General features: G+C 41.4%; 1 protein-coding gene across 5 annotated transcripts in view; it reads left to right on the forward strand.

Moving 5' to 3' along the window:
* Positions 1-15,324, forward strand: part of TSPAN4 (tetraspanin 4) — a 247,700-nt gene that overhangs the window by 186,698 nt on the left and 45,678 nt on the right. For all 5 annotated transcript variants that reach the window (XM_085298497.1, XM_085298500.1, XM_085298495.1 and 2 more), the window contains one exon: positions 5,027-5,101. In XM_085298497.1, coding sequence (XP_085154623.1) covers positions 5,027-5,101 — 75 coding nt within the window. The remainder of the gene's footprint in view (positions 1-5,026; positions 5,102-15,324) is intronic.

Raw genomic sequence — 15,324 nt, forward strand, 5'->3', positions numbered from 1 at the left:
TAAAAAGGTAAAACCCTTGATTGTAGAAAACTTGCAGGTGGTGTAAGCTGAAAGATTGTAAATCTCTTTTCCCCTTCACCCTGGGAACTGCTGCAGGCCACCACCGTTTAACTTGCTGGAGCACTTTCACAGGAGCAACCTACCATGTTCGTGTGTCTAATCTCATGTTGTCATAGAAGAAGATAACTCCCTTCCTCTCTTCCTTGCAAACGAATTAAAAGTGCWGGTACTAGATCATGGAGCACAGCATGTGCTGGCTGCTGGAGCATTTGTCCAGTTTCTTTACGTAGGTTATGCTAATTTACAGGCTGTTTGGGCTAAATAAAGTACTTGCTAAGCCATGATTTTAAAGCTCTTGGTAAATAYGTGACTATTCCAGATAGACTACTGCTTTGAGATCGTCTTAGTACTTTCTTCCTCTTTGTCAAAGAGAATCTGACTACTACTTGCAGATGAACTTCTGTCTCCTGATTCTGAAGGAAGAAAGTCTGGCACCCTGAGATCCTACTTGTCACCCTGTGCAATAGAGACTTGCGTCAAACTGAAAGGAATACTTTAGGGTGTCAGTCTAAACACAGCATTCCTGATTTCACTATCAATTACATCACATTGAGTTTCAGAGCACAGTGTTAGRAGATTAACAAAACAAGCAGATTGGTTTTCGTTGTATTTGGTCACTGTTGTCTTTGGGTGTTGTGCAATCATCAGCTCCTCYGGATGTAGATAAATGGGCAATTTGAGCAATATTATAGAAATATTAAGATTTTAGAAGGAGAGGTGTTGGGAAACAAAAAGATCCCATCACGAGTGTTACTGTGTTACGTTCAGTCATCATGAAGAGAAGCTGCATCTGGAACACCTGGGAAATGGGAAAATCTTGTCCGAGTAGAAGAGAAAATGTAGTTAACTTGGTGGCTGACCTAAAACTTGTTGCTTGGTTTCTTTGTGAGCTGTGTTGGAGACATACTTTCGATGATATCAATAATAGGAGAATCAGGAACTGATTCCTGATCTTTAGATGCATTGCTTAATGCTCTATTGGGGGTGGAGTTGCAAACTGGGACCTCTTTTTTTTTCTGTTAAGTATTTATCTAACATCAGGAGAGCAATGCTTACCTTTGAAGTAGGCTTCACGGGAACTGTGTATTTCCTCTTCTCTTGTCCTTTAATGGGAAATTTAGTTTTCCTTGGAGTTAGAAATCAGCAGAGATACACAGATAGAAAGGTGTCACCCTRCCTGCCTTCTCACTAGAACACCTGTGGGGTTATTTCTGCTTTAAYTTATGGAGAGTGGTGCAGCAAGTACCTCTCCAGAAAACCTCTGCCAAGTTATGTCCCACCGTTTGGCAAGTATTGTGGGAAAGCSTCTCTCTGTGCAAGGTTACTTTAATCTTTTTTRTGGGGTTTTACATGAATGCTTTGCKGTGGGATTGTTGTGTCTCCATGCATAAATCGTCGTTATATCAGCAGCCTGCAGCCCCAGTGAACCACAGCAAAACTCATTTTTATTCTTCCCTTATTTATCACCATAGTTAGAGAATTCATTTGAAAAGGAGCTGTGAGAGTTTCCAGCAGGGGCGGTGGGGTCTTGGGTGCTTTGCGCATGCCATGAGCCTTCAGCAGGCTTGTGGTTCTGCTGTTTAAATTTGAACAGGATTAGTCAGGCCTGCTTTGGCCTCCAGACTGGCCRCTGGGCCCTTTGGGATGATGCTGAGGATGGAGCTGCAAGTGAACTTTTGCTGGAAGGTGCTGTGGGAATAGAGGGGCAGCTTGTGCAYGCGTCCATGCGTGCACGTCAGCTTGATGGATCAGAAGACGCGATGGAGTGTGTGGGCTGTGCTTCACAGCCAGGGCAAGCTCAAGCCTTACGTTTTGCCTTCTGATTTGTTCCTTTGGGTTCAGGAAAGGTGGTGGTTCTTCACAGGGAGATAATAAATGCACTGACGTGTAAGCACTTGTAACTTTTACCCAATGGTGAATTTTAAGCGTCCACTCCGAGATTGACCTCACCTAATTTACCTTTACAATAGAAGATATAGTACCTATCTCTGCAGTGTGTGCACAGTGGGATTGCTGATGAATGTCAGTTATCTATGATTAACAATGAATCTATGAGTGCAAATTGACATAAACTCAGAGGTTTTATTTAAAAAYGAAATTATTTTTTCTATGGAGAAAAGGCGTAATCATGCTTGTCTAGGTTTTGAATTTCTGAGCAGTGTACATTAAGTTTGGTTCACTGTGTGACTTCAAAATCTGCAGTATGTGAAACGAGTCCTGCAAATAGTAGCTCTTRTATGCAGCCTTCTAGAGAAGGACTGATTTAAATGGGAACAGAGAGGGAACCTCTGGAAAAATGCCTGAGCCTGTGTAATGAAAGATTTTGACATGGTACATAAYCATCCCTAAGAAGACTTTTATTCTGAAGCTTCCTATATTTTGAGTGTTTGACCTATTTCTCTAGAATAAACTGAAAAAGCCTGGAAATAGTACCATAGTCGGGACTCCAGTGAGTGGGAAAAGGAAGAAAAAACTTTCTCGAGAGCAAAGGAGAAATGGCCTCCTTGATCTTGCTCTGCTTCCTGACCATCCTTGCTGTTGTAGGCAGGGTCCAGTAAGGCAGGCTTGGAGGCTGTCGGCTCCGAGAGGACAGCGGAGAGACCTCGCAGGCAGGCACGGGAGCGCGAGAGGAAGGAGAATGCTCTGAGGGTGGTTTCGGAGTTGCCCCATCCCACACTGAGCTGTGGGAAGGATTTGCCTATGCTCTCCATGGTTGGAGTCTTTGAAGACTTTAGCCACTAAGCCCTCTCATCCCTACGGGATGTGAGAGGGGTGCTTTTTTTTTGCAGGTTAATGGCATATCCAGCTATGAGTGAATTTTGTTGGAAAGGACCACGTGTGCCCAGTATGGAGCTACACCTTGTTTCAAGTGCCTGCTCCAGGCACTGGAATGTGAAAGAATTTGAAATCAAGCTGCCAGAGATCTAATATGGACAAAATAATATACTTTGCCTTGCTTCATTCTTAGAAATAATTGAACTGCATTTTCTGAACCTTTTCCAAAGCCTTTTGTCTTTTAGATAGAGACAAGCTCAGAATTTATAAGCCTAAACAATTAAGGCTTTGCAAAACTATAGACTAATGACATAGGGGTGCTGTGATAAGAAGTGCAAGGGTACTAAAGGGTACGAGTCCTTACTTTATTTTGGAAGTTGCCTAACTTAATCCAGGCTATGCCAGTGAATTCTAYAGGGAGATGATAATGTTCGTGTTTGCCTTTTGGATAACCCATATGTTAAGGATGAGCAAAAAAGTACCTCAAAGCTAAATAATATAGGGCAAAGGGTCCATGCATCTTTGCAAACAGTGATTTACTTTGCCCTATTTAATTTAATACTATGCAGGTGTCCAAAATGCACTTACAAGCCAGATGCACCAAGAGTGGCTTGCAAAATGATGTGAAAGGCCAGTGCTGGATAATCAAGACATGGGCATCAGCTTGGATCGCTAGTGTRAGTGAGCTCTGTGTTCAAACCTAGGCAGGAATATGATACGGTGTTAGCGTAAGGCAAGTATGAAGATACTGGTTATGAAGAAYTGAAAATAAACTTTCATTTGAGACTCCTGGGGCCAAATGTAATGAGTTCTGCAGATGGTGCAGTTGTACTAGAGGAAAATGGTATTTTCCCCTTTCTCGATCTTCTGCCCTGCGCTCTATCACGCAAATCCAGAGGCTCAAAAGCTTCCTTTCAATTTGTCAGGCAGCAAAGAAGCTCTGATAAAGCTTTTTAGCTCTTAAACCTGTATAGGTTTGCAGGCTTGTGACTGAAGCTAAGGAGCAGCATTTGCCTTTGGGGAATGGCATTCCAGTGAAGTCAGTGTTGCTTGGTACTCCAGCCTTGCAGGCTGCCAAGCCTATGGAGTTTTTGCTATAGGGAGACGGGCCTCAGCTGAAGCCRAGAAAGTCTCCAGAGTTACTCTCTCCCCTTCACACGTCTTTGCAGATCTCCAGTAGCTTACTGCATGCACAGGACTTGTGCTAAAGTCCATGCAGCTCTTGTGTTGACTCTGCTGCAGACCTGCRCGGCAATGTGAGCTGGCCTGTGTGTGTTTTGGGAGATAGATAAGGACAGGCTAATCATAGCTGCCTTCYTCCCTGACCTCTGCAGCTCCATTAAGTTGTCCATGCCCTACAGCCACTCCAGATTTCAAGTGGCCTTATTTTTCCCCTATCTTAACAGAATGCAGAGGATATGATTTTTTCAGAAGTTTTTAGCATTGCCTACAGTTGTTCCTGCTAACATCAATCAAGGGCATCAAGGGCTGACGGCTTTTGAGAATCTGCCTGAAGTCCCCGTGTTGCTTTCCTGCTCCTTTGAGCTTCTGACTGTTGGGCTTCAGGTAGCTCTTTGACTTGAGAGGAGAAAAAACTACAGACCAACTTTTACTTTGTCTTTGGGGCAAATCAGCCCCTTTCGTTTGTTCCTTGGACTAGTTTGTTTACATACTTAAAGCTAACTTGGTGTAGGGGCTTTTGGGTGTGCCTTTGACTTCCTCCACAATCTCCCTTGAAAGGAGCATTGGCTTCATGTTTTATAGAGCAATAAATCTCTTCTAGCAATGGGAAGTCTAAGCTGTGTGTTTCAGTGACACCCTGGTGATGGTGAAAGACTGATGCAAAAACAAAGGAAACCTCGCCTGGGAGGAGTCCTCAAGCACTGCTGTCGAACAGAGCCCCGGCCTTACGAGGGGACAGATGTTTGTGGAGTTCTGTGCTCTTCTGCTGAAGTCAGAGACAGAAAAGAGCCAGCTGGGTGCCTGGATGCGGTGGTGTTCCCGGGCTGCTGTGTGTCGCGTGCCCACTGCCGCGTTGCACCTCCGCAGCTCTGTGTCTGCTTGCCTGTGCGTCTGCTGCTCCCCTTTCTGCATGATCTGCTGCATGTGGTTATTGCACATCCCAAATAAGCTCAAATAGATTTTGATGTTTCTTGKTTTTTTTTTCCCCTGCCCCTTCTTCTCTTGGTAGTTTTTTATCATGCTGTTGATTATATTTCTGTTGGAGCTCACCGTTGTGATTCTCTTCTTCGTCTACACTGACAAGGTAAGTCAGATTTTTTGCTTTTCTTCCCCTTTCAACAAATTTTTATGCCCCTTTCCCCTATAAATAAATCATGAAGTACTGGGCTTGGTATGCACGTCAGGCACCCGCCTGTCTTGAGACGTCCTCTCGGAAGGAGGCTCGGCGAATGCACAAGCAGCCCTGCARGACTGGGCTCTCACGCTCCCTCCTGTGCACAGCTCAAGGGCACAGATGCTGCCAGGGCGTCTGCCGTTTAAAAACAAAATGAACCAAAACCCCCAAGCCTCACTTAGACATGAATCAGATTTTTTTTTTTATATATAAATACAGTTTAGGAGCCACAGCAACATTGTGACAAAGGAGGTGTCATGAGCTTAGATGTAAAGATATACAAGACATTATCTTGCAAAGTTGCTTCTTGCAGCACATGTGCACTTAAATTCCAGTGAAAAGCCAAGGTAAACGTATAGAAGTTTAGTAAACACAGCTTTTGTTTGTGATTTCAAATTTGACTTATGTTTCACCTTTGTTCTAGCCCTTCAGTGCAATTTCTGTTGAAAGGGCAAGATCGCCTGTCAGAGTTGTCCCTCTCRTTAAAGAATTAGTCTAGAAATTTTTTATGTGAATAAACCTCAAACCAAGACCACAACTGTGCATAATCTGTCTATTCAGTCCTAAGCCTTCTAACCATGTCTCTTACAAGTGCTGACTAAGGAAATTTGAGAACTACAGGGCAACTGGCAAAATTATGCCAGGAGTTAAAATTCATCAGCTACATGGCCAATAAACAGCTGTTTCTGGAGTGGGAAGACATTCACAGCAAAATACATTAAGACGTAGTAGTAGGCCTGGTTTTACTCAGTATGTTTAGCAATAACCTGGATGAGGAGCAAGTAATAAAGTGGCAACCTTATTTTTTTAGAAAGAATCTGAATTACTCAGTTAATGAACACTGTGAGTGGTTGTCAGGGCACTTTTGAAGGCCTGAAGAGAATGAGGTTACTGGACAGCATGTCGTAGCTGGAGCTCAGAATGAACTCACAAGGTAATTAAAGTAGAAGGGACAATTTAAAATTACACATTTGCATTATTGGATTCGGAATTACTCGTAACCCCGTGGGAGAAAGATCTCCACATCATAGATGACAGCTTCATAAAGGCATCCACTTAATATGTCATGGGGCTTCAGAAACCAAATACAACACATAGTATATATTTAGGAAGGTAATCAGTTAGAAAATATTATCTTATCATTGCTTAAATTGATAGACTAGCTCCCTTGTGAGTTCAGCATTGAATTTTGGTTGCTTCATTTCTGCAAAGGGTAACAGAAGCAATGGGAAGCACTAGAAAGGCAGGAGAAAACACACTTGAAGAGGGATTGTGGAGACTAGCTTGATTCAGTTTGGGAAAGGAAAGAGAACCTCTGCTTAAGAGATCTTAAGTGAAATGATAGCAGCGTCTAAAATAATAAGATAGTATAGTATGTATATATATATATATGTATATATATATAAAAATATTTGAAAGTTCAAAGGCGCATGTTTGAAAGAGAAGTAGTACTTTTTACGCTCAGCACTGTCATCTTGTAGACTTCCCTGCCATTGGCTGTTGTTGAGGCTGGTAGTTCAATAAACGTATGGATGTGGGGGAAAGGCAAAAGATGAAATGTTTATATCCATAAAGCAGTCAGGGCTGTTATGCTGACAAGTGTGTCAAAAAGAATGTTGGTCCTTGCTCTTCAGAGGTAAAAATAGTTAACAAGTGTCAGGAAGGATTCTCTTTCTTCTTAAGCTTATTGATTTGCAGAGATTTTTAGCTATGTTATTAATAAGGATGTTAGGAAATTTAACCTTCATCTGAGTCACTTGATGCAGGAGCCACTTTACAGTTGTCTGTAAGATCAAAATTCATTTTAAAATAGGGACCCTGGTTGAAATATTGGTATACTGGGTTTAGGAATTGCTGTGGTCCATGTATGGCAGATGATGAAATGTGAGCCTTGGTGTTCCTGTATGACTTTAAATCCATGGTCTTACAGTGAGGATATCAGTGGTTTGTGTCCATATTATACTTGCAATCCTGCCTTTACCTCTATTTATTACAGAATAAATAAAACAGCAGCAGCCGAAAACTAATACTTTCTCACAGTACATGAGACAGAATTTGTGTCCTAGCTTCTCTGATCCAATATTGTCCTACCTACTGCCATGGGAGATGTAGCTAACCCAAACAAGTCTGGGTCTAACCACGGCAATAATTCAATTAATGCAATTCCTTGGAATATCAGTGAAGGAGCAATGTATGCTAACAGCTACACATTAGGGGAAAGTAATATTGGCTTTGTGTGTCTTTATCAAAAGCAAAAGGACTCTGCAGATTAAGCTTTACAGGTTACTGTGTCATATATGTATTTAGAGATCAGCAGGTTTTTTGCATACTGGATGGCCTTCAGTTAATTCTGATTAGGAGTGTATGTGCGTGTAAACTTCTTCCCAGGGTAGAATGGGGGCTATTCATTATTTTCCAATTCTGGTTTTAGAAAAGGTTGAAGAATAACAGATTCCCTGGTGTCTTTCTCATATACCTGCTTTGTCAAGCAGAAGGCTTTAGCAGCAGATATTTTGTCCCCTTGCTACAAAGTTGAATCAATCTCTGCTTCCTGTGGAAACAGGGCAGTGCTATTGCCCTCTCCAGGTGGAGAAGCAGAAGCTGAGAGGCACGTGGACATGCTGTGTTGGGTCCTAAGCCGTGAGGAGCAGTCTATCTGGGTCAGTTGCTGGGGCGCTTGCTTTAGTAGGGTGTTAATTATTAAAAAGAATCAAGACAGAGTCTTTATAGTCATTCACAGGGTTTTGGCACAGAGCATTTTACTGTTTTGCTGTGGGAGAGAGTGCAGCTGTGGAGGCAGATAGGACAGGCTGCAGGGCAGCCTGGCTTGACCTGCTCTCCTTCATCAACCTGAGAGAAGCCAAAAATCACCTCCATCTCTCATTCCTGCTGACTTGGCAACAGCCTCACTCAGCTTTTAAGCAGCCRACTTGCTCCCATGCATTTGAACCTCATCTTCCCATTTTTTGATGGATGTGTGTTTGTCCACATCTCATGAGATGCATGTTCCCCTGTGCTGTACAGTCTTTCTTTGGACTGCTCGTGTGGTGCGACATTGTAAAGAAAAACTTGGAGAACAGCTCAGCAATAGAAAATATCCCAGCAGCTGCGATTACAGCTTGCTTGTGCTTCCTCTCACTCTGCTAGCCTATTACCTTACAAAATGTGAATCCTTGGAACTCTGCTGAAGGAGGAAAGAGGTACAGCTCTTGGTACAGCTCTTTCAGGCCAGTTTTTCCAAAAGCAGCAGTGTGGCCGGTCACAGGCCATCTTCCACTGCGCTCGTCATGTGCGCCCCAGGTGTGTGGAAGCTCCCACTGGAGTTTATGCATGTTCATCTGCAGGTTCCCAATGTGTGTTATCACTCTTACCACGCTATTCCTTTTTTCAGGCTAAATTTACTAAATTTATGCCCTCTTCGAAGCAGTCCAAATGCCAAAGACGTAGCTTTAAGTCTTGTGAAGAGCCACCTACCCAAGGCCTGAATTTGTTCTTTAACATGTGTTATTTTGATTCCATTGATTCAGAGCAGCATCTGAGGGTCTATATGTATTTTTGAGAGATCTGTGGAGTACTGATAGGGTTAACTTTAATTTTTATTGTGATAAAAAGGAAGCAGCACGGCCCTGTGCTGAGAGAGGCTCAGATTTTTGAGCACTCAGTACTCCTAGTACTTCTCAACACTAGATAGGACCCTGTTAGAATGTAAATTATGCTAATAAAATGCATAGTCTTGTACCAGTTCTAACTTGAACAGTCCGTCTGGTTTTAGCATCTGTATTTATTTTTACTGCAATGGTTCTCCTGGTGGCACAGGAAAAAAAAAAGTCCATATTTACCTTTTTGCAGCTGTAATACAATATTTTTTCAGTAGGTTTGTTTGTTCAGATGGCTGCATTTTTTCTGATTTATAGGCAGAGCAAGGGTGCTGCTATTTAATGCCCAGAAATGGAAGAGCATAACTAAACCAGAATGTGCTTTTTTTTTTTTTTTTTTTTTTTTTTTTTTTTTGAAATGTCAAGCTGAATAGTGCAAGCCAGTTTAAGGAACAAAAGCACCAAAGGATCACTGACTATGATATTTGATTATGGGAGCAGTTACTGCCATTGGCAATTTCAAGTTAAGACCAGAATTCTGAGCAAAGATTGGGCAATTAGCTCCCTTGGGGTCTCTGTGAAAATTACAGCCTAAATTCTATGCCCAGCTAGCTGTGTTGAAACTGGTCCACAGACGAGGTTTGAAAAATAATGGCTAGCTCTGGTTTTCATGAGATATGTGAAAATGCTCTGATTTTCTCTGTGTCCTAGTAAATCTTAATGAGTTCATCTATAGCTTTTATTGCTATTTGATAGAAATATAATCTGTAGATGATGCATTTCTTGCTTTCTTTCTCAAAGCACTTAACAAAATGATTGTCATTCCTTATTGTTATTTTGCCTGATCCCGTGCAGACTGTAGACACCAGACTGGAACATAATGGGTATGATTTCAAACCTAGCTCAGTCTCAGCCTCTTTCACGTCTGGCTTCAAAGGCAACGGCGCCAAACTGGAGCTTTTCTACCCTCGTGAGCAGCCACTCACAGAAACGACTTAGTTCTGCTGAGCTGCTCACCAGGCTGAGAAAGGGGCTCGTAATCAGGCTGAAGACTTTAACCACATGGCAAGCTCAGCCCAAGTCTGCTGCAGAGGCTCTGTTGGAGACTTTTCAAAAGTAGAGAAACAGAGGCTGAAGTAAATGGCCAGATCATCCCAGCTGCACAGGCATTGGTGGAAAAGTCCTGCAAAATTGGTAGGATGGATGAGGATGGGCACTCTGCACTCTTCTTCAGGCAGATGTCCTACCTTTTCTATCAATGTTTTTCATCAGAATTTGGCTTAGCCTACACCCTCCTGCTGGCTTGCATCTTTTTAGTGGTGGAAATCTGGGGCCTCGTTGTCTGCTTGTGCCCCAGCGAGCATAGCTGTTGCAGCTACAATGCAAGGCTGGGACAATTTCAGAACAGTGTCAGTGTGGGAAATCCCTGCACAGATCAGTGTAGGGAAGGCTCTCGGAGCAAGGCCAGATTTAACCCTCAGTGGAGCTTATTAAAGTGTCGTGCTTTGGAGTGTGCAAATTCCGGTATGTGCATGAAGTGGCTTCTGAGCAACTTCTGAGCAAYGGCGTGGCCTCCTGTACTTCATTGCTCTGCTGGAGAAATGTTGTTTCTTCTTTTGCATTACAAAAGAGCTCTCTGCACACAGAACAGTTCCTACCACGTAGCTACCATCCCTCTYGTTCTGAAACTAGGCTTTTGCATAAGTGCTAACATAGCTAAAAGCCTGGAAAGTAGCCACTATAAACAGAGCTAACGTTTTGGGCCGATGTGGAGGAATCTATAGATCATCTCCTGGACTGTGACTCCCTGCAGTTATTGCTCCATGAGGTTGCTGCACTGGTCCTGGTCAAGCATTTTATTTCTGTAATGCAAAATAATGTTAACTAAGTGAGCAGTACAAAATTAGAGAAGGTGATTAGAAATGTCTTTATAATTTGTTTCACTTAGTAATTAACTTAATTTTAACTGGTTTATTAACATTTCAGTACTGATGTCACACAATAGGGAGCTGCAGCAATTTCATCAAAAGCATTTAACTGTAAGCAATTCATTTTGGCTTCTTTTTATTGAAGCATTTAGGTACAGGCTTAAATCTGTCCCCATTCAACAGATGACTTAAGTGCATGTTTAAATCCACATGATTAACTTAATCATATACCTATGTCTCGTTAAAGTTGATACATGCCTTTGAGTTCTTCCCTTAAAAGGGAATCTTGCTAAGGAAATGCTGATAATGCTGAACAGTTCTGGAGATGGTAGAGATGCATCACCTCTTTCCCTCACTAGGGAATTTGGTGAAAATTGATGAAAGTTTGCATTACAGCATTATTTCTAATCTCTTTCTGTTTGTGCTCACCAGCTCACCCATTTGGTATCTTGAACTCTGACACATCACTTTAACCTCTTTTTATTTATTTATTTGTTTATTTTTATTTATTTAGGCAGGAGCAGGTGAGGGAGATGGACATTATTTGCCTGTGTGTCTGAAAAAGCAAACACACAGAAGGAAATCCCTTAGTTCCCCTAATACATTTGTCAGAGGAGGAAGGTTCATTGAAAGTGCACTTGCAAAATGCTATTAACAGAATTGCTGAGGGATAGCAAAGTATTGATGAAAAGAATTAAGTGTGTGCTCAGAAATAGGTGTTATTGAAGAACAATAACTGCAGATAAAGTGCATTAGAGCTCCACACTGGGAGTTCTTGATTGATGGTTGATCAAGGCCTAAGTGATTCCTTGAATAAAATGTTAGCAGGGGAAAGGAAAATCAAACTTTCCTAAATAAAACTCCACATGTTACGCAAATACCCTATGTAAAGATCAGTTAATGCAGAGCCTGTTAGCTCTTCATGCTTCATATCTTCCTGTTTTGGCTGAGTCCAGAAATGAAGATGAATTTAGATGTCTCATCCTGGTCAGTATAGGATTTTTGTTCATATGGCAATAAGTACAATATTGTTCATATTGTGCTACCATGCAATTTGGAGTAGTGCTTTTTCTCGAGAGAAATCCAGTCCTGACCTCCAACCTGGCTGACTGAGAAATTAATTCCCAGAGCTGTAACGATGAATCAAACACAGCTGCTACTTCCATTATGCCTGGCTTAGCCCAGCTAGATCTATCTTTTCTTTTCTGACATCACTAAATTCATCTGAGGCTCTCCTGACAAATATTAGACGATGGATAAGTTAGCATAAAACAGAAAGAGATGTACCTAGGCTTCCTCCTTTTGTAATCTCTAATAAGGAGCTAACTCTTAATCTAAGGAGACCATCAGGGTATATTTTTGTTGTGGGAACACTTTCCCGATCATTTGTTACCCATGTTTATGTCTTAAATTTCAGGTTTTGTAGTAGACAGAATATGAGTGCTGCGAGTTTTCAACTGGCCTCTCCCAAGACTCTAGATTTCAGTAAAGGTAGTTATTAAAGACATTGCACAAATGCATACTTTTTGTCTGGGCATCTTAAAACATCTTACAAATGGTGAGTAAGGCATTGAACTCCTYTTTTTCTGACGGAGAAATGAGGTTGAAGGCTAAATCCTCAAGGTACAGTGTCCCCTGGGAAATAACTAAACCCTCTCCTATCTGAGTGAATGTAATGGGACCTTACCCCTTCAGAGGAGAAGTCTTTGTGACTCATCTGTGGTCAAATAAGAGGCAATTTCAAAGTCTTGGTGGATGAGGAATTGAACATACACTGGCATTCAGTGGCTGATAATTCTTAAGTGAAAAGCRCTGGTTTGTATACAGCTGATCAACACTAGTGTTAGGAAGTGATTGACCCTCTGCCTTGCATCTGCTTGATTTTGTTCTAACTGTGGGTCCTTGTTTCCTACCTTTGTGTCTGAAAAAGGGGAGATTAGCTAGAAGAGAAAAGAATGCTGCAGAAAGCAGATAAAATAACAACAGCTGCTTTAGGCATGTAAATACAAGCAATATCAATTGCAGAGGACTGACTGAGGTGGTGTATTGAAACAGACAGCCCATTTTTTATTCATTTTACAAACATTTCTGATGTGTCACTATGTATTTCAGACAACATTAGAAGCTGACAGTAAACTAAATGTTTAACATTTTTTACATATACCAAAAGAGGAGGGAAGATGGCTTTTCCTTTTCTCAGGCTGTGAGAAGGTCAGTAGAATACAGCCCTCGCCTTAGACTTGTCAGCTGCAATTGAATAATTATTTTATGAATAGACCACTTTATTACATATAATTTGCAGCTGAAAATTTTCATCTCTTTTATTTAACTCAGCAATGATAAACACATAGTAACTCCTAGCTAAAATGGGAGAAAAATGATCTATTGGTCAGTAGCTCTAAACCATTACTAGCTTTTGGTTCTCATAGGTGGAGTTGTAGCTGAAATATGTTGCCTTTAAGAGTAGAATTTATATTGGGATGTTTTATATTGTCCAAACTCATGCTGGGCATCTGCTGTATATCGTTAGCTTCCCTCATCAGCACCTCATGTGGAGTATCACTGCGCTGCATGATGCTGCCGTCTTCCCTGCTGATAATTGTGGTTTGAATCCTTGCTGTGAAGTTCAGAGGTAGGAAGGAGGTTTTGCAAGTGTGACAGACAGTAGCCCTTGTAAGCTTGGGAAGATTATTTGAAAGGTGTAGGACTGACATAATCAGAGTAAGAGCAACCAAGTATATCTGTAATCATCTTTAACACAGTCTAATTACATTTAATCATTTGAGATCTTGGACTCTCTGAATCTTGTTACAAATGACCACCAGAATTGGTGGTATGTGTCAATGGGAAATGGCTGAACTGCAAGACAGAGAAGTAGATTTTGCACAAAGGGATAATAGGAAGCGGGGAGAGAAGTTTGCTTTGGCATTTCTGAATGGGTGCAACTCCTGCTACGAGTTCTTSGTGCCCCTGACAAGCTGGATAATCAGTAGCATAACTGATTCTTGCTACCCTGTCCTGGTATTAGCACTGAATGAGACCTAAACAAAGACCTTTTTAACCTCAGCACAATTTTAATTCAATTTGCTGTATTGCAATTATTTTGTGTGCCCTCTTCTGTACCTTTAAATTGCAGGGAATAGGTCCTTCAGAATAAAGTATCCTGGTATAGGTGCATTTCTTTCTCATTTGTTTACTTACACTCTTCCTACTGCTACAAGATGTCCTCATGTCTTTGATATGATTTCTTTATGCATTATTTTTGTGTGGCAGTTTATTGAATTACTAGAGAAAAAAAATATATATATATRTATTTTTTGTGCTTGCACCATTTCATATGTTACTGCTGTAAGCCGAGGATGCTGTTGCTCTGGCAGACGTTCTTGCCATCGGCCCCGTTGTCATTCTGAATGCCAGAAGAGCAATATATGTTGTCATCTTGTGCTGTGCTGATGTCTCCTCTATGGATAGTCTTAACCTCAGTACTTAGGAGACCTTCTTGGGGGCAGCTTGAAAGGCATATTAAAGTGCAAACTGAATTAAATGTTACAAATTGGTAAATTATGTAAATGAAGCAAAGGGAAAAAGATTCATAAGATCATTGAAGATATTTAAGAAAGAAACTAAAAAGCCTTTCTACAGAGAATAATGAAGTGGAAAGACATGTAGCATATAAAAGGAAAGATTTTGATTTGAAAACAGATGTATGTTAGATTCATTACATAAGACATTGAGTTTTTCTTTTGAAAATTCAGGACCAAAGAGTTGCAATAAGACTTGAATTAATCAAAATTGCTGAAGAGATATTTAAAAGCTGAGAAGAGAGTCAACACTTCTATACAACACACACATACAAGGAAACATCCTGCTGATTTCTTTCAGGTCCACCTTTTACTTGATGAATAGTGAATGCATTGTARTTGGCAGAAAAGCTGCTGAATGCATTCAAACAAAGAGAAGCAGTGGGTTTTTCAAGGCCAGGTAGATTGGGGAAAAAAAGAAATTGATTTTCTTTTGGGAGCTGTGAAGGAAGCAGGAGGAGAATGTGTTGCAAAGCTTCAAGTTTGCTAAGAGGAGGCTGTTTTTTAAGTAAATATCAGTGATGTGGCCTTGCAGCTGCCCCACCTCTAGTGGCCATTCGGTGGTCAGAAGGTTCACTTATATCATACAGTATCAGGTGCCAGCACGCAACGAACGCACCAGTTGCCACTTCAGGTGAAATCCTGGTCCCAGCACAGTCAGTTGTCCTCCATGGAGCCAAGCCACTATCCTCAATGTTACATTCTTGGCATCTCTCTCGCCCTTTCCCACTTGGTGAACTAAATAGTCCTCTTCTGAGCACAGAGTTGTGTATTACAGGAGCAGACTGCACTGCACCGCAACCACGTTAGTCAGGAAGTTTTTTTTCTCTAGCATGTTAAACTCTTAAGCTTGCAGTGCAGCATTTATGGTATGCTGCTGCCTGCTAAGAAGCTGATTGAACTTTGGCTGCAGAAGAATCAAGCATTGCCAAGAGAAATGAATTTAATGGAATCTAACTTCCCATGGATATTTGTTTCTTAATCGTTACTGCAATAACTTGACTTCCCCACCCATATTCCTAATGACA

The sequence above is a fragment of the Rhea americana genome, unplaced genomic scaffold (assembly GCF_003343005.1).
Source record: "Rhea americana isolate MKP2758 unplaced genomic scaffold, rheAme1 scaffold_139, whole genome shotgun sequence".
NCBI lineage: Eukaryota > Metazoa > Chordata > Aves > Rheiformes > Rheidae > Rhea > Rhea americana.